Genomic DNA, 25802 nt, shown 5'->3' on the forward strand with positions numbered 1-25802 from the left:
CCGCCGCGCGTCGAGGCGGGCCTGGGCGTCGGCCGGGCGCCGCCCCACGTCGCCGCGGCCCTCGAGGAGACGACGCTGCGCCTGCGCGCGCGCGAGGCCGAGGCCGCCGGCCCCGAGAACGCGCCGTCGCCCCTCGAGGCGCGCTTCGTGCGCGACGACCGGGGGCAGCTCTGGCTCAGCGACGTGTCGCGCGCGCGGGGCGAGGCGCCCCGCGCGCCGACGTCGACGCCGGGCACGCGGTCCGCGAGCCGCGCGGCGTCGCGGTCGAACCCGTCCGCCGCCGCGTCGCGGCCGGGCACGGGCGCGTCCGGCAGCCGCCCGCGGGGAGGCCGGACGCCGCCGGGTTCGTCGGGCCGGCCGCTCCAGCTGCGGCCGCTGAGCGACGGCGGCGGCATGGCCGGCCCGCCGCGGGCCGCCGACTTCGTGGCGCCGCGGAGCGCCGGCGCCGAGCCCATCTTCGGCGGCGGCGCGCCAGACCGGTCGGACGCGATGGCGGCGGCGACGCCCCGGGGCCGCGCCCAACTCGCGCTGCCGACGCCCTGGGAGGCGGAGCTCATGGCGCGGAGGAAGGCCCAGCTCGAGTCCCTCGCGTCCTTCGACTCCCTCGGCGCGCCGCCCCAGAACGACGGGCTGGGCCTCCCCGGGGACCTCTTCGCGCCGGCCGTCGACGGCGAGCCGTCGGCCGTCGAGACGCTCGACGGCTTCCGCGTGCCGCCGGACGCGGCCGTGGAATCCGGCGCGCCGCCGGGCTCGGCCGCGACCTTCGCCATGGACGCGTTGCGGGAGCGCATCGAGGCCCTCGAGGCCCAGGTCGAGGTGGAACGGCGGAAGGCGTCCGCGGCGGAGGCGTCGCGCGACAAGACCGTCGCCAAGTGCCGCGACCTCGGCCGCGAGCTCGCCAAAGTCAAGGAGGAGGCCGACGACCTCGTCCGCGACCGCGACGCCCAGCTCGAGCTCCTGCGGCTCGAGCTCGACACCGCTCGAAACCAGGCCGCGGTCGCGCCGCGCCCCCCGAAGCCCGCCGCGGACGAGCCCTCCCAAAAACGCGCGGTCGACGACCTGCTCGAGCAGCTCCAGAGGAAGGAGGCGGCCCTCGTCGACGCCGAGGTCAACGCGGCGAAGCAGAAGACGGCCCTCGAGGCGGCCTTCGCGAAGAAGGCCACGCAGGCCGCGTACCAGCAGCACGTCGCGATGAACGGGTTGCGGGGCGCGGTCTGCGAGGCCCAGGACGAGGCGACGGCCCTCGCGTCCGAGAACGCGGCCCTCAAGGCGAAGCTGACCATCGCCGACGGCGAGGCCGGCGAGCTCCGGCAGCAGGTCGCGGGGCTGCGCGCGGCGACGGCGTCCGGCGCCGCGGAGTCGTCGACGCTCGGCCAGACGACGCGCGCGGCCATGAGCCTGGAGTTCGGCGCCGTCAAGCAGGCCGTGGACCCGGAGACGGCGCACCCGTCCGGGTCGCTGTCGGCGTCGTCGCTCCTGAGCCGCGCGCACACGTCCGCGTCCGAGGCGTCGGCCGCGGCCGCGCAGTCCGAGAACGAAGCCAAGGCCAGGGCAGCAAAAGGGTGATTCAACGTCGCTTCAACGTGAGTTTTGCGCGCGCGCGCGTTTCGGAAACAGCACCCACGCTTCGAGAGCGCTCCGAGAGATGATCGCTCGTCCAAAAATCAGCGGAAACGAGCGGCAAACGGCCGAGAGAGGAGCCTTTGAAGTTGGGAATTTCGCACCCTTTCGCTGCCCAGGCCAAGGCGCGCCAGCTCCACAACAAGGTCGTCTTCCTCAAGTCGAGCCTCGAGATGGAGCTCGAGGCCAAGGTCGCGCTGGAGAAGGACCTCGTCAAGGTGCGCCAGGTGCTCGGCCAGGAGCGCGCGGAGTACGAGCAGCGGCTCGCGGAGGCCGCGCGCGACCGCGACGAGCCGCGTGGAACTCAAATCTTCAACCCGACTTCAATGTGAGCGTAATCGAACGGTTTGGACCAGACTCTTCAAGAACTCGACGAGAGCCATCGATCCGTCCAAGAATCAGCCGAATCGACTTCGATTGGACCGAGCTAGAGAGTTCTGAAGTTTGGCGGGGACCCCCCAAACCAGTGGTTGATTTCCACGCAGGCGACGAGCTCGTCGCCGCGGCCGAGGGCCGCGCGCGCCTCGCCGTCGACGAGGCCCAGGAGCGGAGCTCCCATTTGGAATCGAAGCTCGTCGCCGCCCAGTCGGCCTACGGCGACGCGATCCACGACGCGGGCGTCGCGAGGAGGCGCGAGGAGGCCGCGCGCGCGGACGCGGCGCGCGAGGGGTCGCGCGCGGAGACGCTCCAGCGCGTCGCCGACGAGGAGCGGGCCAAGCTCCTCGAGGCGCGGTCGGCGCTGGGTTTGGGCGACGGGTCCACGGCGGCGCCGTCCGAGGGGTCCGTCGCGTCGCACGAGTCCGCCGCGACGCTCCGGCGCCTCGAGAACGAGAAGCAGTACCTCTCCGCGCAGCTCAAGTCCGAGGTCCAGTGCCGCGGCGAGCTCCAGGCGGCCCTCGACGCGGCGAGCGACCAGCTCCGCGAGGCCCAGGCCGCGGGCCACGGCGCCGCGCAGAAGGCGTTGGATAGTTGCCGCGTCGCGCAGGAGCGCGCGGACGGCGCGGAGCGCGACCTCCGCAACGCGACCGTGGAGAAGGAGGCGACGGAGGCGGCGCTGAAGAAGCAGGTCGACATGCTCAAGGACGGCTACGTGAAGACGCGCGACGCGCTCCGCGTCGAGCAGCACGAGAAGGGGCGGCTCAAGATCCAGGTCGGCGAGCTCGTCGACGCCGCAAGAAGACGCGGCGAGGAGGTCGACGGCCTCAAGGCCGCGCGCCAGGAGGCGTTGGACCGCGCGGCGAAGGACGCGGACGCCGCGCGCGAGGCGCTCCGCGACAACGACGACCGCGCGCGCGACCGCGAGCGCGCGCTCGAGGAGGACCTGCGCCGCGCGTTCTCCAGGGTCCAGGAGGTCCGCGCGACGGAGCTCGCGTTGCGGTCCCAGCTCGTCGACGTCGAGCGCAACGGCGTCCGCGCCGCGAAGATGGGCCTGGCGCTGGGCGGTCTCGGCGTCGGCGCCGCGAAAAGGCTGAGCTCGCGGATGGCCGTCGAGCGGTCCATCGCCGTCGACGACGACGAGGCGAACCTGCTCTCGGGGGGCCGCTTCCAGGTGCCCTGGCTCCGCCGCGAGGGCGCGCGGTTCTTCGCGCGCTGGGTCCTCGCGACGCGGCGCCTCGCGGGCGAGGACGAGGCGCTCCGGCGGACGCGGGAAGCGCTCGAGCGCGCGATGGCCGACGTGAAGCGGCAGCACGAGGCGCGCGAGCTGTCCATCTACGAGCTCACGAACGACCAGCAGGCCGCGGCCGTCGCCGCCGCGCGCGCGGACGTCTACCTCGCGCACCTCGACGAGCTCGCGCGCTACGGCGCGGCCCGCGACGCCGACGCCGAAGACGCGGCGGCCGCGCGCGGCGCCGAGGTCGACGCGCTGGCGAAGAAGCTGCGGGACGCCGTCGCCGCGACGGCGCGGTCCGAGGACGAGCGCGTCCAGATCAAGCTCGAGCTCAAGGACGAGCAGGACCGGCGCGCGCGGGACCGCGGCGCCGCGGAGGCCGCCGCGGACGCGGCGGCCAAGCTCGCGACGGTCCGCGCGGCCCTCGCCGCGGACGACCTCGGCCACCGCGTCGCGCGGTGCGCGGCGACGGCCGCCGCGCTCGCGGAGGACCTCCGCGGCGGCGACGGGGCCCCGCGGCTCCAGGTCCTCGAGGCCGCCGCGCGCGTCGCCGCGGCAGCCGCCGCCGCGCGCGGCGCCGTCGACGGCGCGAGGCTCGCCGCGGACCGCGCGGGCTACGCCGCGGAGACGCTCGAGTCCGCGACGGGCGACGGCGCGGGCCACCGGCGGCGCCTCGCCGCGGCCCTCGACGCGGCCGCGGCCGCCGCGGCCGCGGCCGCCGCGGCGACGGCCGCGGCGGAGCGGAAGTGCTCGTCGAGCGGCAACGGCGTGCGCCGCGAGGGCCTCGAGGACGAGCGCGCCTACTACCGCGCCGAGGCGGCGCGCGCGCTCGCGGAGCGCCGCGCCGGCGAGGCGGCGAACGCCGCCGCCGTCGACGCGCTGCGAGCGGACCGCGACGGCCTCCGGCGCAAGTCCGCCGCGGGCGACGCGGCCGGCCGGGCCGCGGGCGAAATGCTCGAAACGCGCGATGCCACCATCGCGACGCTCACGGACGCCTTCGCCGCCTACCGCGGCGGGGCCGAGGCGAGCGAGGCGATCCACGCGGACCGCCACGCGGCCGCGGAGGCCGCCGCCGTAGCCAAAAACGACCTCTTCGCGCGCGCGGAGATCGCGGGCCGCGCGCGCGCCTACGAGGCCGACGAGGCCGCGGGCGCGTGCCGCGACGCCGCCGTCGCGCTCCAGGCCCTCGAGGACGAGACCTACTGGCGCGAGAGCCTGCGCGCGTCGGAGTCGCGCGCCGAGGACCGCGAGGCCGCGGCGTGGAAGGGCGGCATGGAGGAGCGCGACAAGCTCGCGCGCAAGGAGGCGTCGGACCTCCGGGCCGCCGCGGAGCGCGCGCTCGCGGACGTCAAGGCCGCCGCGGCCGCGTCGCTCACGGAGGTCCGCGTGAACACCAAGGCCGCGCTCGAGAAGGCCGCGGCCGCCGCGACGCAGCGCGAGCGGGACGCCGTCGCGCGCGCGGACGAGGCCGCGCGCGGCGACGAGCGGGGGCTCCGCTTCGCCGCCGAGGCCGCGGCGGCGGCCGCGGGCGCGGCCCAGCTCGACAACACGACGCGCGCGCTCGAGCGCGACGCGCGGCGCGAGAAGCGCGTCGCGGAGGAGCACGCGCGGCGCGAGGCGGACCGCGCGGAGGCGGAGCGGCTGCGGCTGTCGACGGAGCTGGGCGCCGTGCGCGAGCACGCGATCCTGGAGTTCGACCGCGCGCAGCAGCTCCGGAGCGAGCACGCGCTCGCGCTCGAGGGCCAGGCGGACGCGGCGGAGCGCGCGCTCAAGCACGCGCTCCGCGACGCCGCAGACGCGTCCGACGCCGCCGAGGCGGGCCGCGTCGCCGGCGCCGCGGAGGCCGCGGAAAACGCGCGCGAGTCGCGCGACGCGGACCACCACGAGGCGCTCACGCTCGCCGTCGCGCGCGCGACGGCCGCGGCCGAGGTCCACTGCCGCGACACCTTGCTCGCGCCCGTGCGCCTCGCGCTCCTCGGCGCGGACGCGGCGCGCGCCGCGGACGGCGCCATGCTCGCGGAGGCCGCGCGCGCGTGGGACGACGAGCACGACAAGGTCGTGGACCTCCGCGGCGAGCTCCACTACATCCGGCGGTCCTGCGCGATCCGCGAGTGGCGCATCGGCGTGCGCGCCGTCGCGACGAACGCCAAGGCCATCGCCGCGCGCGAACGCGCGGAGAAGGACCGCGACGCGTCCGAGGCGAAGCTCGTCGACGACCTCGACCGCGCGAAGCGCAAGGCCGCGTCGGTGCGGCGCCAGCTCGACGCGAAGCTCGACGAGGGCGAGGGCTTCCGGCGGCGCATGCACGACACGCTGGTCAACCACGAGCGGGCCACGCTCGTCGCGCACAAGCGCCGGTCCACGGAGCTCGGCCAGGAGCTGGAGATCATCGTCCGCGACCGCGACGACCTCGAGACGGAGCGCGACAAGCTGTTGGAGTACATCGACGAGATGCAGGAGTCCGTGCGCGCCATCGAGCAGTCCATCCACGCGCACTCGAAGTCGTCGGCGATCTCGTCCGACGGCCGCATCAACATCGCGCACGCGAAGAAGAAGAAGCGCATGGACGACGACCACGAGATGCTGCTCCTCGGCGTCGAGAAGCAGCGGGGCGCCCTCGCGGACACGGACAAGAAGCTCGCGAACCTCAACGACGCGCGCGAGAACAAGGAGGACGAGATGAAGGCGCTCGAGCGGCGGCTCGTGGAGCTCCTCGTGAGCCAGCAGAAGAAGCTCCTCGCCATCCTCCAGGAGGCGGCGAACGCGTCCCGCGCCGTCGACGAGGCGACGCCGCGCAAGCCGGGCGAGGAGAAGCGCGACGAGCTCGAGCTCGCGGAGGCGCGCGCCGCGGCCATGGGCGGCATGGGCGACTTCGCGAGCCCGTGGTAATTGTCTGGTGTGGTCCTGTCTTACGCACCCTAGGAGCCGCCCGGGGGGGTCCAGAACCCCACGACGAGGCGCGCGGCGTCGTCGGGGATGGGGGCGCACTTGGTCACGAGGCCGACGAGGATGCGCTCGTGCTGCTTCGCGTGCTTCTCCCAGCCGCCGGCGGACCTGACGGAATCGATCGCGTCCAGGGCAGCTGCTGTCCACATTGTGCGATCAGTAATATCTTCCTTCGGGATCTCGGCGCCAGCGCAGAGCAGGATTTTCACGACGTCGCGGTCGCCCTGATCAGCGGCTACATACAAGGCTTCATTCACCAAGGCGCCGGCTCGGATCAACAGTTTGATACACGACACGCAGCCCTCGCGCAACTCGCTACGGCAGCGTACAACGAGGCGTTCCCCGCGCAAGCCGACGTGCGTCGGCTCCCCCCGGGAAGATCTGACCGCGTCGCTGAGAGCGGTGTCTCCAACACAATCTACCGCGTTGACGTCCGCGCCTGCGGCCAGCAGAAGAGCGACGTTGCTCGCGCATCCGCGATTGGCTGCTTCACCGAGCGGAGGGCCTCTGCCGCTCCCTGTCGAGTCGTTTGGCGACGCGCCGCACCCCAGCAAAAATTCGACCGCCTCGGGGTGATTCGCCTCGCTTGTCGTGTAGCACAAGGCTTCGTACATGTAGCGAGCATCGTAGTGCACATCCTCGAGGAGGGCGCGAAGGGGCTCGAAGTCGCCAGTCCGTTTCGCTTCACGCAAAACCGGCTGGTAGCGGGTGTCGGCCGACGCCCTGGCGAGGATGTAGGTGACGTCTTCGGCTGACAACATCTCGACTGCTGACACTCGACGACGACCCACCAGAATCAGCCGGGCCGAGTTGGTTGGCATGGGCTGCATCGTCGGCTCGATCGGTGCATCAGCGGTGCGCCTCACGAGGAAGCGAGCTGTGGCAGCCAGGAAAGTCGACTAGTGCGGCGTCCTCCGGCGCCAGCGCGCGCGACTGCAACACTCCCCATGGCGAACCGCTACGGCTACGACTACCCGGACCTCACGTCCGACGACAGCAACGACATCAAGCGCGTGCTCGCGGAGCGCGAGGCGAACCCGGGCGCCGCGCCCCCGCGGGCCCGGCCCGGCCGCGCGCGGCCCGGCCACGTCGGCGTCAATCTCTATGGGTATGCCTACCCGGAGCTCACGGCGTCCGACGGGCCCGACGTGCTGCAGCTGCTCAACGACCGGGACCGCGAGTTCCGGCTCAAGGAGGCCGGCGGGAAGATCGAGGTCTTCGGCGACGGCGCGTCGTCGGCCCTGGAAGCGCGGCAGAAGGAGAACGAGGCCGCGCGGCAGAACGAGCAGGACGCGGAGCCCGCGCACTGGTGCTTCCTCGACCCGCAGGGCGCGGTGCAGGGCCCGTACCACCGGCTGCAGATGCGCTTCTGGTTCGAGAAGGGCTTCTTCGAGATGAAGACGCCCGTGCGGTTCGGGCTGAGCGGCCCCTTCACCATGCTCGGCGACGCGTTCGGCGCCGCGGCCGCGGGCGAGTACGTCTGGGCGTTCCTCGACGACGCGGCGATCGCGAAGAAGCGGGACCAGGCCGAGGAGCTCAAGAACCGGCCGACGCAGAACCCGCACGGCACCTGGAAGCAGAAGCACCTCAAGGTGCCGGCGACGCGCGAGAACCCCTTCCCCAACGAGGACTTCGAGTCGCCGGGCCAGGAATTGTACTGGTGCGCGCACGCGGGCGAGACGCGGGCCGCGCTCAAGCTCATCGAGGAGGGCGCGGACGTGCTCTGGCGGAACCACAACGAGCAGTGCATCCTTTCCGCGGCGGCCAAGGCCGGGGACGTGGAGATCATCCGGGCCCTCGTCAAGTGCGGCGCGCCGCCGAGCCACGAGAACATCTGGCACATGACGCCGCTGCACGAGGCCGCGCGCGCGAACCGCGGGCCGGCGATCCGCGCGCTCGTCGACCTCGGCGCGGACATGGAGGTCCGCGACCTGGACGGCTACAAGCCCATCCACACGGCCTGCACGACGAACGCGGTCGACGCGATCCGCGAGCTCGTGCTGCTCGGGTCGACGACGACGATCCGCGACAACCACAACTGGACGCCCATCATGCACGTCCTCAACCACGGCATGGACGCGCGCAAGAAGGCCCAGATCATCCAGCTCATCCGCAAGGAGTGCGAGTAGTTTTTCTAAATTTGTTACGCCGGCGGCACGAAGCCCGCGTTGAGGAACCACTCGAGCGCGTCGTAGTCCTCGGTTTTGTAGTTGGCCATGACCTCGTCGCCCGCCTTGAGCTCGAGGGGCCGGCCGTCGTCCGTGAAGCTCCAGTAGCACCAGTCGTCGCCGTCGTGCTCCCGGTTCTTCGCGTTCACGGCCGCCCGTCCGGAGCCGACCGTCGCGCCCCCGCGCACGCCGCGCGCCGCGAGGCGCGTCTCCACGGTCGCGGCGACGGCGTCGAAGGACGTGAACGGCGACCGGCCCGCGTCGTGGTTGAGCAAATCCAGCAGCGGCACGAGCTTGGGCGCCGCGCCGCCGCCCATGGCCCGGCTCGAGACGACGCCGAGCGCCCACGCGACGTCGGCCGCGTCGACGCGCAGCGCCGCGCCGAAGTCGCCCGCGAGGCCGTTGGCGACGCGCTCCGCGTAGGCCGCGGCCCGCCGCGCCTCGTCGCGCCAGAGGCCGCGGTCCGCCGGGTCCGCGGCGTCGAGGAGCGCCTCGAAGGCGCCCGCGTCGCCCGCGAGGAGCGGCGCCCACGCGTTGGGCAGCGCCGCGACGTCGCGCGGCAGCGACTCGAGGTAGGGCGCCCAGAAGACGTCGCCGCCGCGGCGCCGCTCGCCGTCGAGCGACGCGAGCCAGAGCACGAGGAGCGACCCGTCGTCGAGGTCGTCGCCGCCCGCGCCGCGGTCCTCGAGGAACGCGCGCGCGCGCCGGCCGGACATCTCCAGCGACGCCGGCACGACGACGAGCGGCGCCGCGCTCACGGCGTCGACGCCGACGTCGCGCGCGGCGACGAGGCCGCGCGCCCCGCAGGGCGCCGGGTCCGCGAGGGCCAGCGACGCGTGCACGCTGCCGCCCGCCCGCCGCACGAACGACGCGAGCGCGTTGAAGTCGAAGGCCGTCGCGCGCGAGGCGAGCAGCAGGAGCGTTGCGACGCGGCGCTGCGTGCATGCATGGCGCCGCGGTAGCATCGAGGGCGACCTCAGCTTCGACCTTGCATGGCGTCGCGGCAGCGTCATTGGCTGCGACGTCGCGTCCATCGATGATGCGCTTGTGGATTCGCTTGTGGGTGCAACCCACTTCAGCATCAACACGTTGACTTTCGCCCTGCCCTTCTATGCCCTGATGGGGCAGCTAGCCTGCTCGAGATCTGTCATGGGGCTCCTCGTCCGCTGCCTCGCGCTCGTCGCGACGACGACGCCGCTCCAGTTCACGGTGGAGTTCGACGGCCGGTCCCACACGACCGAAGGCGACGACGCGGCGGCCATGGCGCGCTACTACGTCGACGAGATCTTCGGCGCCGACTTCGTCGGCGAGGGCTGCGCGACGCGGGCCTGCAGCGTGGACCTCCTCGAGCGCGCGATCCTCGTGGCGAACGCGGACGAGGGCCTCGAGACGCCGGACAGCGGCTTCCAGCTGGTCGCGGCGCGGGACCCGGAAGCGCCGCTGCTCGTGCTCTGCGCGTCGCTGGGCGCGACGATGGGGCCGGACGCGGCGGAATCGACGTTGGACGCGCGGCTCGCGAGCCGCATGACCATGGAGTTCGAGTTCCGCCGTTTTGTGAATCGGACCTTTGGCGACTCCGTGTCCGTGCTCTTCGTGCGGGACGGCGCGCGGGAGTGGTACCTCGGCGGCGTCGCGGGCCTCGGCGGCGACCCGGCGGCGGCGGCGGACGGCGTCCGGCGGCTCTTGGACGCGCGGGGGCTGCGGCCGAACGCGACCCTCGTCGCGGGGAGCTCCATGGGCGGCTTCGGGGCCATCCTGCTGGGCGCGCTGCTCGGCGCGGACGACGTCGTCGCGTTCGTGCCGCAGACGTTCGTGGACCCGCCGGGGCTCGCGCGCGCCGGCGACGCGCGCTTCCCCCACTACGCGGCCGTCGCGGCCCTCGTCGCGGCGGGGCGCGCCGGCGCGGCGTACGCGGACCTCGGCGGGCTCGTCGCGCGCGAGCGCGCGCGCGGCGGGCCCTGCGCGACGAAGTACCTCCTCGTGTCGCGGCTCCCGGGCGACGGCGGCGACGGCGGCCACGCGGCCATGGACGCGGTCCACGCGGCCCACCTCCGGCGCCGGAGCGGCTGCGTCGACGTCGTCCGCTGCCCGGCGGCCGCGGCGCACACGACGTGCGCCAAGGTCATGCGCGACACGGGCGCGCTCGAGCGCGCGCTCCGGGACCGCGCCTTCGCGCCGCCGGGCCGCGACCGGTCGCCGGCGCCGGTCTCCTGGCGGGACCTGCTCCTGGAGCGCGCGCCGTCGCCGTCGTAAGAAACGTGTTAGAACTCCCCCCGGTCCCGCGCGCGCTCGCGCTCGGCGACCTGCTCCTTGTAGAGGACGCGGTCGGCTTCGGAGAGGTGGCACAGGTCCGGCAACTCGAACTTGACGTCCGCCGCCTCGCCGACCCAGCGCATCATGGGCTGGACCTTGGCGACGCCCGAGTAGAACTTGTAGGGCGGCCGCTTGTCGTGCGCGGGCAGGAGGACGAGCGTCGGCAGCTCCGCGGCGGAGACCGCGCCGTCGAGGGGCGGCGCCTCGCGCGTCACGTCGAAGCGCGCGACGACCAAACTCTCGACGGCCATGTCGTGGAACCGCTCGGCGAGCTTCTTGTAGTAGACGGCCATGTGCGCGCACGGCGCGCACCCCTCCTCGTGGAACATGACGAGGACGTCGCGGTCCGGCCGGTCGGCGACGCTCGAGAAGTTCCGCGCGTCGAGGACGACGACGTGGTCCGCGAAGCCCCGGCGCGCGACGCCCGCGGAGGCGGCGCCGAACTGCTCCGAGACGCCGACGGTCTCCGCGGGCGCGGCCTTGCGGGGCTTGCGCTTCGCGTCGAAGGCCGGCGCGACGACGTTGTTTACGTTCGCCACGGCGAAGGCGTCGCTGTCGGCCCGGGAGCGCAGCTTCCGCCCGAGGAACGCCGCGCAGAATTCGCGGATCGCGCGGCGCTCGAGCGGCAAGGCTTCCGGGAACGGCGCGACGACGCCCCGCTCGTTCGTGTTGAAGGCCAGCGCCGGCAGCTTCTCCTTCCCGCCGAACAGGCCCAGCCCGCGCATGCGGTCCGCGTGGGCGACGCCGTCGATGTACGCGAACGCGACGCGGTCGCGGAACGACTCGTCCTTCTGCGCCGCGCGCAGCTCCTCGACGAGGTCGTTGTTGAAGAGGCCGCCGGACCGGCCGCCGACGAAGGGCGCGCCGTCGTCGTCGCTCGCGTGGCCCGAGAGGTCGAGGAAGAGGAGCAGCATGGGCCGCAGCAGCTTCTCGTAGCGCGCGAAGTTTAGCGCCGTGAGCCGGCCGACGGCGGGCAGCGACCGCGCGTCGACCCAGCCGCCGAGGGGCTCGTCCATGGCGTCGAGGACGGCCGACGACGGGGCGTCGCGCCCCTTGGCGAGGACGACGCCCGGCGCGCGGTCCACGAGCTTCGCGTCCACCAGCGCGCGCGAGATGCGAGAGTCGGCGACGGCGCCGAAGTAGACGTCGTGGCGGTGCTGCTGCGCCGCGGCGACGTCGGCGAAGTCGGCGTACTCGTCCTCCTCGACGCCGTCGGCGTCGCTGAAGACGCCCAGGACGAACGCGGACGTCGCGGGCCGAAATCCGAGGTCCGTCGCGTCGTCGTTCGGCGCCGCGCCCTCCTCGGCCGCGTAGGCGTCGCGCGCCGCCGCCGCGGCGTCGTCGGCGAGGCCCAGGAAGGCGACGACGTCCTCGAGCGTCTCGAGGGCCGCGACGGGCGGCCCCTTGAGCTTCCGCGCGAACGCGACGAGGCCGTCCTCGGAATGGACGCCCTGGTACGGCCGCGGCGCGTCGCCCCGGCGGTACGCGACGACCTGCGGGAGCGTCGACAGGCCGAGCTCGCCGAGGCGCTCGCGCAGGGCCGGCTCGTCGCCGTCGGCGCGCAGCAGGGGCACCTTGAGCCGCCGGAGCTCCGCCGCGGCCGCCGCGTACGCGGTCTCCGCGGCGATGCACTTGTGGCAGGACCGGCTCGAGAAGCCGACGAGCACGAGGGGCAGTTTCTTCAGCGCCTTCGTCCAGTTCTTGCCCGTGACGTTGAAGTGGCCGCCGCTGAGGATCGGGAGGAACGACGCGCCGGCGGCCAGGGCGTGGCCGCAGTCGTCGCCGTGGTAGCCGGGCTCGCAGGTGCACATGAAGTCGCGGCACGTGCCGTGGCCGCTGCACCCGTTGAAGCAGATCGAGCCCTCCTCGAGCTCGCTGCGCGTGGCGACGAGCATCAGCGCCAGCGTCGCGAGGCGCGTTCGCCGCCGCGCCATCTCGTCCTTGTGGCAAAGACGATGTTGCCGCCTCCCTAACTGCGACGGTGATGTTGTATCTTGTGTTGCATGCGAGGTTACGGCCCGCGGCAGCGCCCTCTCTGAGAGAGCTCTCTGGTCTGGGCGGCCTTGCCGTCCTTCGGGGCCGCCGCCGGGCTCGTCGTCGTGGAGGCGCGGACGGTCGCCGCGCCGGTCCTCGTCCGAGGGGCAGCGTCGCGGCGCGCGCGCCGGCGCCGCGCGGGCCTCGCACGCGTGCTCCTCGACCGACACACCCCCGCCGCCGCCTAGCGCGCCGGGCCGCGGCGTCCAAGAAAGACCCGACATGGTGCTCTCGCCGGACTATTCGAACCGCGCCCTCGCGGCGGGCCTGCGGCGGGAGCAGAAGATGGCGCGGCGGCCGACGAATCCCATGGAGCTGTCCGTGAGCGACGCCGCCTCGCTCGGCCGGATCAGCCACGCGCAGACGCAGGCGCGGCGCCAGCAGAGCAACGTGATCCGGCCGACGTCCTTGAACCGGAAGACGGAGCGGCGCTACAGTAAGGTGCACCACCACGCGGCGCCGAAGGCGAGCCAGCGGACCATGGTCAACAGCCTGCGCGCGATGCACGAGGAGAAGAGCGAGCTCGAGCACCAGGAGACCGCGTCCTTCAGCCGGGAGACCCTCAAGCAGATCTCCGTGATCCGCACGCGGCTGCGCCACGACACGTCCCACGTCCTCGACCCTTCGGGCCCCTACATGCGCCGCTGGGATCTGGTGACGACGTTCTGCCTCGTCTTCACGGCGATCGTGACGCCCGTGGAGGTGGGCTTCGTCGTCCAGGCGCGGCCGAACCCGCGCACGCCCCTCTTCTGGATCAACCGGGCCATCGACTGTGTGTTCCTCAAGGACATCGTGCTGAACTTCAACCTGGCGTACGTCGACGACACGAAGGGCAACATGCTCGTGAAGAGTCGGCGCACGATCGCGAAAAGGTACGTGCGGTCCTGGTTCGCCGTCGACTTCATCTCGACGCTGCCCTTCGAGGTCGTGACCATGCTCGCGGGGGACACGGAGCGGCTCAAGGGGCTGAAGATGATCCGCATGATCCGATTGTTGCGGTTGTTGAAGCTCGCGCGCGTGATCCGCGCGTCGCGCATCGTGAGCCGCTGGGAGAGCTCCTTCTCCGTGTCCTACGCCCACCTGACGGTCATGCGCCTCGGGCTCCTGTTGACGACGGTCGCCCACTGGATGGCCTGCCTCTGGGGGCTCAGCGCGACGTCCGCGGTCCGCGACGACCAGTGGACGTGGATCAAGGGGCAGGAAAAGGGTGATTCAAGGTCGCTTCAACATGAGTGTTCCGCGCGCGCGCGTTCCGGAAAAAGCATCCATGCTTCGAGACCGTTCCGAGAGATGATCGCTCGTCCAAAAATTAGCCGAAACGAGAGGAAAACGACCGAGATAGGAGCCTTTGAAGTTGGAAATTTCGCACTCTTTTCCTGCCCAGGTGGATCAAGCAGCTCGAGCACAGCAAGCGCGACGCGGACGGCAACAAGCAGTTCCACGGCGCGTCGGTGGCCGACTGCTACTTCGCGTCGCTCTACTTCACGGTCTACACGATCACGTCCGTGGGCTACGGCGACATCAACCCCGTGAACCGCACGGAGATGGTCGTGAACACCCTTTTTATAGTGACGGGAGCGATCATCTGGGCCTACATCATCGGCAACTTCGCGTCGCTGCTGTCGACCGTGGACGTCTACGGCGCCCAGTTCCGCCAGTCCATGGACGAGCTCAACGTGATGATGGCGGAGCGCAACTTCCCCGTGTCGCTGCGGAAGCGGTGCCGCACGTTCTTCCGCCAGTCGCGGAACATGGCGCGCGTCGCCAACTACCGCAAGCTCGAGGGCATGATGTCCTACGCGCTGCGGGGCGAGGCGGCCGCGGCGAACAACCTGATGTGGCTGAAGCGCGTGTGGTACCTCTCGAGCGCGACGACGTCGTGCGTCGTCGAGATCTCGCAGTGTTTAGGCCAGATGACCTTCGCGCCGTTGGAGGTCGTCGACATCGCCCACACGCTCTTCGTGCTCCGGCGGGGCATCGCGTCGAAGCGGGGCATCCCCTTCTCCAAGGGCACGGTCTGGGGCGAGGACTTCGTGCTGAAGCGGCTGGATTTGGCGGACTCGGCGTGCGCGTGCGCGCTGACCTACATCGAGGTGCTGAGCCTCGCCGCCGCGGACCTGTACCGCATCTTGCGGTATTTCCCCGCGGAGCTCGCGCGCGTGCGCTTCGCCGTCGCCTTCTACACGGTCAAGAGCTGCCTCATCCGCCTCGGCCGGGAGCACCACCGCCGCGCGATGGTCGAGGCGGGCCTGGACCCGGACGAGGAGGACAGCAAGAAGGTCAGCGCCTTCGAGCACCTCTACATGCGCAAGGGCCACAAGATCGCCGCGCACACGTCGTCCATGGCCGAGGTCCGCCCGTCCGTGATCCTGAATCCCGTCAAGGTCGCGCCCGGCCGCCAGTCGGACGCGCCGCCGCCCGCGTCGAACTTCGAGATCGCCAAGCTCGCCCAGACCGTCGAGAGCCTCGACGCCAAGCTCGACGCGCTCGTGGCCCGGCTCGACGGAGCCGCGCCCGCGGCGCCCGCGGCCGGCGGCGGCGGCGGCGGCGACGCGGGCCCCGCCGTCGGGGCCCAGGACCTCGACCGCCACGCGCAGGAGACCTTCGGCTTCGGCGCCTTCACCAACCAGGCGGCCCTCGGCGAGGGGCGCGTCGTCCGGCGATTCACGGGCCGGGGATCCATGGTCGCGAGCCGGCCCGCGATCAAGGCCATCGAGGAGACCAAGGCCGCGGAGAAGCGCCGGCGCACGCGGCGGTCCTCCTTCCTGCCCTCGTAAAAGTCTGTGTGCTCTAACAAGAGTGGGGAGCAGCGCACGCGGGCGAGGACGTCTTCGCGGTGGACGAGCCGAGGGGACCTTAGAATGGAGTAACCTTACCGTGCAGGTGCCCCTGCCCCGGCGGAAGCGCCGTCCCGGAACTCAAGACGTAAAGTCGCCGACCGTCGGCCGCTCGAGGTCCGCGAAGCTCGCAAAGGGCATGGACACGCTCCGCGTGCGGAGGCCGCAGTTGAAGTTGATCTGGCCCGCGAGCGACGCGTCGACGTGCGTGGGCATGGGCGTCGGGAACGCGCTACCAAAGGGCGGGACCGCGCCCGGGAGGCACCGCGTCGCGGCCCAGACCTCGGCCTCCGTCGCGAGGCGCGTGTCCTTGGCGACGGCCTTCTTGACCTTCTTCCAGTCGACCTTCCTGTCCGCCGGGAGCACGAGCAGGTAGAAGGCGCCGGCCTTGGTGAGGACCATGGCCTTGGCGCCGGACGCGAGCGTCGCGTCCGCCCAGCCGCCCGCGAGCCGTGCGTCGACGGACTCCTGGGACGTGAGCGTCGGCGCGTGGACGAGGTGCTTGAAGGGCACGCGCTTCGCCTCGAAGAGCGCCAGGAGTCGCGCGTACGTTGCGGCGTCGCCCTCGTCGGCCGCGACGGGCGCGCGCGCGGCCGGCGGCGCCGCGGCGCCCCCGGCGGCCCCGACGGCGATGGCCGGCGCCGGGCGGCTGAAGACAACGCCGTTGGCCGCGCGCTCCGTCGCGACGCCGCCGCGCGCGGCGCCGACGTCGACCGGCGCGAACGCGGCCCGCGTGCCGGACGGGAAGCCGGCGAAGGCGACGGTGCCGCCGTACTGCGCGCGGAGCGCGGGCGCGCGGGCCGAGGCGCCCGCCGCGGACCCGAGGGGCGCCGCGCCGTCGCCGCTCGCGCGGCCCGGCGGACGCGAAAACGTCGCGCGCGTCGTGTACTCGAGGGCCGCGCCGGAGAAGCGCAGCGCGGAGAACTTGGCCGTCGCGCCGACGACGATCGCCGCGGCCTTGGGCGGCGGCGCGGCTTTGGGCGCCGGCGCGGCGGCGGCCGTCGCCGCCGCGGCGTCGGCGTCGGCGGCGGCGGCCGCGGCCTCGGCCGCACGGGCCCGGAGGCTCTCGAGGCAGGCGACGACGAGGGCCTCGTCCTGGAGGTCGTGGGCGCGCTTCGCGTCGAAGAGCTCCGTCACGCCGAGCGCCGCGGCGCCCTCGAGGAAGTGGGAAAGGTTCTCGACCTGCTTCGTGTGCATGGAGCCCTTGTTGATTTTTTTCACCGTGTGGGGCCGGAGCGCGTTGATGAGCTGGCAGAGCGCGCTGCCGTCTCGCAGGCACTCCAGCAGGGGCTTCGACGCGTCGAGGTCGTGCTTCGACATCGACGCAATCCACACCTTGAGGTCGTCCATCGCGCCGAGAATCCCCTCGCGATGGGGGCAGCCCGGCGTCACCGTCGGCTCGTTTCCCCCGCCTCCGAAGATTGGCCGACGAGGTGGGCAGCCCCGCCGGGCCGCCGCCGGGCCACCATGGTCATCGGCGAGTTCAAGGGCGAGTTCAAGTCGATGACGGACTACCACAACCGGTTCTGGCAGCGCAAGGACCGGGGCAAGGAGTTCGTCGGCGGCCTGCGGCGCACGATCAACCTGCCGCTGGCCGCCGACGACGACCCGGAGAACGAGGCCCACGACAAGAAGTACAAGCCGTCCGACGCGCTGCGCGAGCGCTTCCACGAGGCGAAGATCGACGCCGACGAGCGCCTCGACAACCAGTGCCGCGTGCGCTTCACGAAGCTGCGGGAGTGCCTCACCGAGGAGGCGCACTCTCATCCCAACGGCACGGAGGTGTCCGACGACCTCAAGAACATGCGCAACGAGGGCCGCGTCGACGAGGCGGTCGAGTCGCGCATACGGAGCTACTTCGAGGTCGTCGACGACGGCGACACGGGCTACATCGGCGCGAAGCTCCTCTTCGAGGAGCTCGAACGGTTCGGGTGCACGACGCCCGAGCACGACTTCGAGAAGCTCTTCATGCACGAGGTCCGGAAGAAGCGGCTGTCCGTCGACGACTTCATCATCGTCGTCGCGCGGAACCCGGCCCTCGGCGACGCGCTCCAGGAGGCGCGGCTCCACGAGCGCGCGGCGGGCTACGTCGACGACGCGAAGGAGCAGGACGCTGGGCCGAAATCAAATCTTCAACCCGACTTCAATGTGAGCTTATGCAAGAGTTCTGACGCGAGTCTTTCTGTGCCTCGAGAGCTCGACGAGAGCGATCGATTCGTCCAAAAATCAGCCGAATCGACTTCGATTTGACCGAGCTAGAGAGGTTTAAGTTTGGCTGGAATAACCCAACCAGTGGTTGATTTCGGCACAGGCAGGACGCGTGCTCGCTGTGCGTGCAGCGCCACGCGCGCGTCGACGTCGAGCTCGGCAAGAAGCGCGCCCGGGCGTGGTGGAACGAGACGCTCGACGACGCCCTCGGCGAGTACGCCTGCGAGGAGGACGCCGAGGCCGTCGCGGACCGCGAGCGCCACTTCATCTCCGAGTCGACGGACGAGCGCCTCAAGGCCGCGATCAAGAAGAAGGTCGGCCTCGAGCCCGGGGCGAACCGGTTCCACGCCCTCGTGGACGAGATGAACCTCACCCACGTCACCAAGAAGCCCAAGGACATCTTCGACTGGAAGGAGGAGGTCAAGTTCATGTTCTGCGGCGTCGACGTCGACGAGGTCGCCGCGATGACCGTGGAGGACTACCAGCGCATGGTCGACTTCCGGACCCTCGACGCCTACCGCGACCCGTCGAAGGAGTGGAAGAAGGTCAACGCGCCGGAGCAGATGCAGGTCAACTTTTAAGCGTGTCGTGTTGAACTGCATGGTGCAGCTCAATGTGGGTTGTTCGACGCCTGACTGCGCCTGCAAAAAAATCGCTGCGCACTGCCGCGAAGATCGCGCCGGCCCTTGCGATGCTCCGAAGCGTGGTCGCCCTCGCCATCGTGGCAGCGTGCGCCTCCTTCGACGCGCCCGTCGTCGACCTCGACGCGCTCGACGGCGCCCAGGCGCGCCAGGCGCTGGCCTCCGTGGGCGCCCTCGCCGTGCGCGTCGAGGGCCTCGCGGCGGCCCGCGCGGCGGCCTTCGAGGGCCTCGACGCGTGCCTCGCGGCCGCGCCGGCCGCGCGCGAGATCGCGCTCGCCGACGGGCGCACGCGGCGGTCCGCGGGCGCGGGCTTCGAGAACGGCGTCCCTCGCGAGGACCTCGCGCCGTGCGGCGGCCGCGCGGCGCCGCTGCGGGCCGCGGTCCTCGCCGCGAGCCGCGGCGTCGCGGCGGCGCTCGACGGCGGGCCGACGGGCTTCGGCGGCGCGCTGAAGCGCGACGCCGCGCGCGCGCCCGCGTACCGCACGCTCGCCGCCGTCGTCGACGGAGGCCAGCACCTCGAGCACCTCCACGCCTACTACGGCGCCGGGGCGCCGGCGGCGGCCCCCGCGCTCGCGGCCCACCTCGATGGCGGCGTCTTCGTCGCCATGGTCACCGGCGACGGCGCCGCGGCGCTGACCTTGGAGCTCCCGAACGGCGAGGCCGCGCCTTTAAAGTGGGACGCGGCGTCGTGCGTCCTCGTCCTCGCCGGCGGCGGCTCCGACTGGTTCGACTGGGGCGGCGCCGCCCCGGCGCTCAAGCCCGCGGCGCACGGCCTCGCGCTCGGGCTGAAAGAGGGCGCGTCGCGCGCGTGGTACGGGCTGATGGTGCTGCCGCCGAACGACGCTCTGGTCGCGGGCCGGCGCTACGACGCGTTCCGCGCGGGCGCGGGCGCCGCCGTCGCCGCGGGCGACGGCGCGGGCTGCGGCTCGACGGGCCGCCGCCTCGCGTCGCCGGACGCGGAGAGCTGCGAGACGCAGGACGGCGCGTCGGGAGTCATGTGCTGGCTCCAGTGCATGGCCGTGTCCTGCGGCGACGCCGAGGCCGCCGCCTGCGTCGACGGCGACACGCTCGAGGTCGTCGCCGGCGACGAGCACTGCCCGAACCACGGCGCCTGCGAGCCCGTGTGCCTCGACGCCGCCGGCGCCGTGCCCGCGAATTTCACGGCCCGAGACGACGGCGGCGGCTTCTGCGTCGGCGACGGCCAGGACATGCACATGGACGGCTTCCGGAGCTCCTTCGAGAAGCACGCGCCGGCCTGCGTGAACCTCTACGTGACGGACTGGACGCTCAATTCCGCGGGCAAGTACGCGGCCGGCGCGCTCGCGGCGTTTTCCGTGGGGCTCGCGGTCGAGGCGCTCTCGCGCTACCGCAAGAAGCTCTACGCGGCGCGGGCCGCCGCGGCGTCGAAGACCCAAGTCACGGCGCTCCTCGTCGCGGCCCACTTCCTCCAGGTCGTGCTCGGCTACCTCGCCATGTTCGCCGCGATGACCTACGCCGTGGAATTGTTCGCGGCCGTCTGCGTCGGCGCGACGGCGGGCTACGCGCTCTTCCACCTCGACGCCGAGCCGGGGCCCACGGACCCCTGCTGCCAGGCGCAGACCCTCGAGCTCGCGGCCGCGCCGGAGAACCACGACAGACTCGGCGACAAGGGCAACGCCGCGGCCGCCGTCGCGCCCGACGAGCCCGCGCCCTGCTGCTGCGACGACTTCGGCCTCGAGGAGGCGTGATCGTTCGGCGATTTAAGGGGAGTTGTGTGCTCTCTGCGGTTGTTCCTGGGCGGGCGACGAGGCGTGCGGCGGCGCAGGCGCGTCGAGCCTCGAGGACGTCGTCGAGGATCGTCGAGTATTTTGCCTCTGGCCGAGCCGCTGAGTGATCTGATCGAACGAATAAGCGTGAGCATGCCGCGACGGGGTGTCGCCGAGCGCCTTCGGCGCACCCTCGCCGACCGGGGTCGGACTCCTGCGACGGACGAGTTTGACTCGGACGATTCCGATGTCGAGTGGAAGCGGGCAACGATGGAGGAGCTCCAACAGGAGACGACAGGCGGAATGAAGATCCGCGCGGTCCCGCATAGCGACACCCCGACGGCGCCGTTCTTTGTGTATACCGTTGGAGCGACGACGTCTGGGCACCCCGAAGTTATCGTCCGCGGGCTTCATCGGACGCTCGTTTCTAGCGTCGCGTCCACGCTGAACTTTCTCCTCGATAACCACAAAGAAGGCAAACCACTCGAAGTGCACCACAATGTGCAGTCTAGTGGGTTCATTTACAAAGCGATTCGGCCAGAGGACGAGGCGACGGTGCGCGAGGAGCTCATGACTGTGACCACGCGCCTCTTCGGCTCCGACTACGAGTTGCTCGAACTCGTCGTCCTCGGCCAGGTCGACGACGACGATAATGTGCGAACGCTCGACCGGCAGCCGGAGAAGCTCAAAGTCTGCGCCAATTGCAACGCCACCGCGCCCCCGGGCGGCAAGCTCCGCGCCTGCGCCGGTTGCAACGCCGTGCGGTATTGTTCTCGCGAGTGCCAAAAAAATGCGTGGAAGGACCACAAAAAGGTCTGCGCTACCTTAGCGGCCCTTGCCGCTGAGGCCGTGTTGGAAGACGACGAGGCCATCCGAATCGGTCTCGAGCGTACCGCCATTGAAGAGCCCCGCGGCCGCTCGGACGCGCCGCCGAAGACCTCCGATCCGGCCGTGCGCCGCATCTTGCTGGCGTTCTCCTCGAAGAAAACTGCCTACATCCGCTTCATCGATGGCGACGTCGGAAACTGCGCTTCCCGGAACCTTGAGTACGTCACGCTCCGAGACGCGCTGTTCCACGCCGCGGAGTGGAAGGTCGATTGGGACGCGGAACTGTCGGACGAAGACGCGGCCCTGGTCCGCGCGAACGGCCCCTGGTTCGCGGGCCTCGTAGGGGCCTAAGGTTATGAGTCAGAGCCCGCCGCTCGGGAGGTCGTCCTGGTAGGCTATAGAGGGCTGCATGCCTGGCATAGGACGCCCAGAAGGGGGTGGATTTTGCGCCCAGCGAGGTCCGGCCGAGCTCCGATCTCGGAGAACGCATCACGCCAAGCCGAGCTTAGATCAGAGACGCTAGATGGCGGGCGACTCGAGCGCCCCTTCCCGTTTCCGCTTCGCGGAGCAAAAAGCGAAGGCTCAAGTCGAAGCCGGGCGACGGGACAGCGCCAAAGGCCGCAAGGGCTCGATCTTGGGGAAAGTCATCCGGTCGGCCTCGTTCGATAGCGCGCAGAAACGGGTGCGGCCTTCGCGCGAACCCTCCGCGCGCGGACCCTCCGCGCGCGACCCCCGCCACCCCGACCCACCCCCCGACGCCTTCGCGCCGCGCGATCGACGCTCGCGCTGACCGCCGTTCGACGTGTCCGACGCGCCGCCGTCCGCAGGAGGAGGAGTCGCGGCGCGCTCGCGCGAACTGGAAGCGCTCCATCAACACGGTACGCGCGCCGGCGTCCCGCCCGGTACCCGCGCGGCGCGCGAGCCGAGCCCCTGGGTTCCCCCGCAGGTCATCGCGTCGATTCGGTGGAAGAAGATCATCGAGGAGAAGCGAGAGGAGTGAGAGCCACCCCCCCCCCCCCGCGCCGCGCCACTCTCGCCGAGGGGAGCGCCGCGCCGAGCAGTGCCGCCATCCGCGCGCGCACTGTCGCGTCTACTTCTGCCTCGCGACGTGGAAAGGGCGTTCGACCTACGTCAACAGCGTCGCGGTGTTCCCAGCGGGCGACCGCGTCGTGTCCGGGTCTGCGGACAATACGCTCAAGTTATGGGGCGCGGCCAGCCAGACGTAAATCCGGGCGAGTAGGCGAGATCCGCCACTCTGGGGAAGGACCCAATGCCGATGAGCGCCGGCTACTTCGCGGGCGGGCCGCCGAAGAGGTCCGCGGCCGCGGGGTCCGAGGCGGCCGGCGCCGCCGATCGCGACGGCGCCGGCGCGAGGCCCGCCGCAGAGGCGCGCCAGGTGCCGAGTTCAGCGGAGAGAGACTTGTCGTAAGGAAGCACAGGGGGGAGCGGGGGAAGACAGGCGAGCGACGACGGGGCCGGGGCCGGCGCGCGGTGGGCCGCGGCCGGCGGCCGATCCGCGCGCTCAGAGGTCGCCGAGGGACGGGCGGCGGCCGTAGTTCCGCTTCTTCGCGGCCTGCTCGGCGAGCATGGCCTTGTAGACCTTGGAGTGGTTGAGGCGGTGCGTGACCTTGTTGACCATGTGCTTGAAGGAGAAGCGGACGAGGAGGAACTTGAGCTTCTCCGTGTTGTCCATGTCGCGGAAGGGCTTCGCGTGCTTGATCGTGAACGCGTCCAGCGACTTGCGGAGGCGCTCCATGGCCGCGGACCCCGCGGCGCGCTCGACGGCCGCGGCCTCGCGGGCCTCGCCGACCTCCGCGGTCATCGCGTTGAAGTCCTCCATCGACGGGCGCCGCGACGTCGCGGGCGCGACCTGGAGCGCGTGGACGCCCGGGTTCTTGCGGTAGACGACGTCGCTCGCCTTGAGCTCGCCGTCGCTGGACAGCATGGCGAGCACGAGCGTCGACGCGTCGCCCGCGGCCGTGCCGACGCGGCGGATCACGAAATTCGCGAGCTCCTGCGCGACGACCTCGTCGCCGGCGGCCTGCTTCTCGGGCTTCCCGGGGGACGCGCCGCCCTGCTTCTTCGACCGGGCCTCGAGCTCCGCCGCCACGAGGCCGTCGAAGTGGTCCCGCTTCGCCTCGAGCACGCGCGTCGCGTCGACGAAGAGCGGCGCGAAGACCGTGTCGTCGGCGTCCTTGGCGCTCACGGCTAAAACCTTGAGCGTCTTCTCGTAGCCGATCTTGAGCGTGAGGAACTGCTTCGACTTCCAAAGGGGCTTCTGGCCCGCGTAGATCTGGTCGGGCGAGAGCCGCGACCGCTTCGGCGAGCTCGGCGGCTTCTTGATCCCGGGCGACCCGTCGGCGTCGACGAGCGGCGCGGCGAGCGCCTCGGGGGACGCGCCGTCCTCGGGCGCGTCGTCGCCCTCGTCGTCCTCGGGCGCGAGCCGGTCCTCGAGCGACGGCTTCGGCGCGCGCGCGGCGGCCTCGCGCTCGCGGCGGAGCTTCTCGGCCTTCCAGGCGAGGGTCGGGATGTGGAGGCAGTAGTGCAGGAACTCCTCCATGGACACGGTGCCGTTCTTGTCCTCGTCGAAGTGGTCGATCAACGCCGCGAGCTCGCCGGCCGAGATGGACCAGCCCAGCTTCTTCATGGCCGCCTCGAAGTCGTCGGGCGTGATGTCGTCGTCGTCGCCCGCGCCCTCGGACTTGAAGTACTTGAAGATCTGGTCCACGCGGAGGCCCTTCTCCTTGGCGTTCGACATGACCTGCGGGCGGCGGCGCGGCGGTCCGACGCGGCGCGGCCCTCCCGAGGGCGGGGGCGCCGCGGCCGCGCCTGCTGCAGCTTCTTCTCCGGCGACAGGTTCTGGTCCACGTTGGCGAACTCGGCGAGGTCCACCATGCCCGTCAGCGAGAAGCGGCGCGCGGCGTCGTTGCGGCGCTCCTCCTTGGCCTTGGCCTGGGCCTGGGCGAGCACGATCTGCTCGCTCGGCGGCGTGTTGTCCTCCTTCGACCGCGAGAAGGACCGGCGGCGCATGGAGGCCATCGGGGGGGCGGCGGCGGCTGCCATTGTCATGCGCTACACAACGTTCCTGGCGGAGTTCTGACAATCTGGGCAGCCCCAAACAAAACAACCGGTAGGCGATCGCTCTTTCTCTTGAAGAAGCACGAGTCCAATGATTCGACAAAAAAGTCAACTCTTGTCCTTGAAACACGACGAATTTGCCGCAGGAATGGAGCCGCTCCAGGCAGAGCCCTGAGCCGGCCGCGATGGCGGACGACTGGCCCCTGGCGATCGCCCACGGTCGCGTGGCCTACTGCGCGTTCCGCGCCACGTCGGTGACCGTCGCCGCGGTCGACGGGGACGAGGTTCGCGTCGTCGCGCTCGGCGCGGTGCCCGAGGTGCCCTGCGCGTCCGTCGAGGCCTGCGACGTCGCCTGGGTCGGGCGGCGGCTCGTCGTCTGCGCGAGCGACGGCACCGTGCGGTGCTTCGACGGCGACGCCTGCAACCCGACGGCCTGCGTCCGCGTCGCGGCGTCCGCCGGGCGCCTGTCGGCCGCGCCGGGCGCGTCCGAGGCCGTCTTCCGCGCGCGGCCGGGGCTGGCGACGTTCCTGGCCTTCGACGGCGGCGGCGCGCCGCGCGTGAGCCACCACAAGGTCGCGGCGCCGGAGCCGGCGGCCCTCGCGGCGTCGCGCGGCGGCAAAGCTTTAGGAGTCGGCTCTCGGCCGACGGTCGCCGAGTACGCGCTGGCGGACCCGCCGCCGTCGGGCCTGCTGCGCGCCGCCGCCGGCGCCCTCCTCGGCTGGCTCGCGCCGGGCGCGCGGGCGCCCCGGGGCGACGGGAACGCGCGCGACGGCTTCGCGGACCGGCGGCCCTACGAGGACCGCGAGGGCCCGCGTGCGAATCAAATCTTCAACCCGACTTCAATGTGCGCGTATTCGAATGATTTAACACGAGCACTTCCGCTGTGCTTCGAGAATTCGATGAGAGCACTAGATTCATCCAAAAATCAGCCGAATCGACTTTGATTTGACCGAGCTCGAGAATTTCAAAGTTTGGTCGGGACGTCCCAGCTCACCGGTTGATTCGCACACAGGCGAGGGCGCGCGGCGCGAGGGCGAGCGCCACGGCCGCGCGGCGCGGTCGCGCGTCTTCTTCGACGACGCGGGCCGCGAGGCCCACGGCGTCGCCGTGTCGCCGCGCGGCGACCTCGCGGCCGTGAGCGACAACCTCGGCCGCGTGCTCCTCGTCGACGTCGCGGCGGGGCGACTCGTGCGGCTCTTCAAGGGCGCGCGCCGCGCCCAGGTCGCCTGGGTCGAGGTCGACGACGGCGACGGCGCGAAAACGCCGGGCCTCTACCTCGCGATTTTAGCGCCGCAGCGGGCCCTCGCGCGCGTCTGGCGGTGCCGCTTCGGCCCGTGCGTCGCGGCGTTCCGCGTCCCGCCGGAGCTGACGCGCCTCGTCGAGGCGCGGGGCGCGGACGGCCGCGCCGTCGCCTACGTCGCCGGCGGGCCGGCGGACCTCGTCCTCGAGCCGCTCGCCGTGGACGCGGCGCGGTGCGCGGCGGTGGCCGCCGCCGCGCGGCGCGACCTCGCGACGGCGGGCGCCGAGGCGCGCGCGAAGCGCGCGCTCGCGGCCGCGGACAAACGCGGCGACGCGTCGGACGCCGCGGCGCAGCTCGGCCGCCTCGACGGCGACGACGGCGCTTTGGCGCGCGTCGTGGACGACGCGTGCCGGTCCTGCGGCTCGCCGGCGGTCGTCGCGTCGCTCCTGGCGCACCTCGCGCGGCGCGGCGACGCCCTGGGCGCCAAGGCCGCGGCGCTCGCGGCGACGGAGCGCGTGCGCGCGTCCCTCGCGGG

General features: G+C 72.1%; 4 protein-coding genes across 4 annotated transcripts in view; 3 read left to right on the forward strand and 1 right to left on the reverse strand.

The window, feature by feature from the left end:
- Nucleotides 1-7827: 7827 nt before the first annotated feature.
- Nucleotides 7828-8226, forward strand: AURANDRAFT_14888 (hypothetical protein; the record flags this gene model as incomplete). The annotated part of the gene is made up of 1 exon (XM_009034204.1): nt 7828-8226. A coding segment is annotated over one exon (399 nt), but the record flags the coding sequence as incomplete, so codon positions are not given.
- Nucleotides 8227-14126: 5900 nt separating this feature from the next.
- AURANDRAFT_18573 (hypothetical protein) lies at nt 14127-14312 on the forward strand (the record flags this gene model as incomplete). The annotated part of the gene is made up of 1 exon (XM_009034205.1): nt 14127-14312. A coding segment is annotated over one exon (186 nt), but the record flags the coding sequence as incomplete, so codon positions are not given.
- An 8159-nt stretch (nt 14313-22471) lies between these two features.
- Nucleotides 22472-23707, reverse strand: AURANDRAFT_60902 (hypothetical protein; the record flags this gene model as incomplete). Its single annotated transcript, XM_009034296.1, has 1 exon — nt 22472-23707. One exon carries the CDS (start codon nt 23705-23707, stop codon nt 22472-22474), a length of 1236 nt encoding a protein of 411 aa, XP_009032544.1.
- Nucleotides 23708-24212: 505 nt separating this feature from the next.
- AURANDRAFT_60903 (hypothetical protein) overlaps nt 24213-25802 on the forward strand; it is a gene marked incomplete at both ends in the record, with an annotated part of 4685 nt that continues 3095 nt past the window's right edge. Inside the window, 2 exons of the mRNA XM_009034206.1 lie at nt 24213-24840; nt 25040-25782. Coding sequence (XP_009032454.1) covers nt 24213-24840; nt 25040-25782 — 1371 coding nt within the window. The remainder of the gene's footprint in view (nt 24841-25039; nt 25783-25802) is intronic.

The sequence above is a fragment of the Aureococcus anophagefferens genome, assembly GCF_000186865.1.
Source record: "Aureococcus anophagefferens unplaced genomic scaffold AURANscaffold_1, whole genome shotgun sequence".
NCBI lineage: Eukaryota > Pelagophyceae > Pelagomonadales > Pelagomonadaceae > Aureococcus > Aureococcus anophagefferens.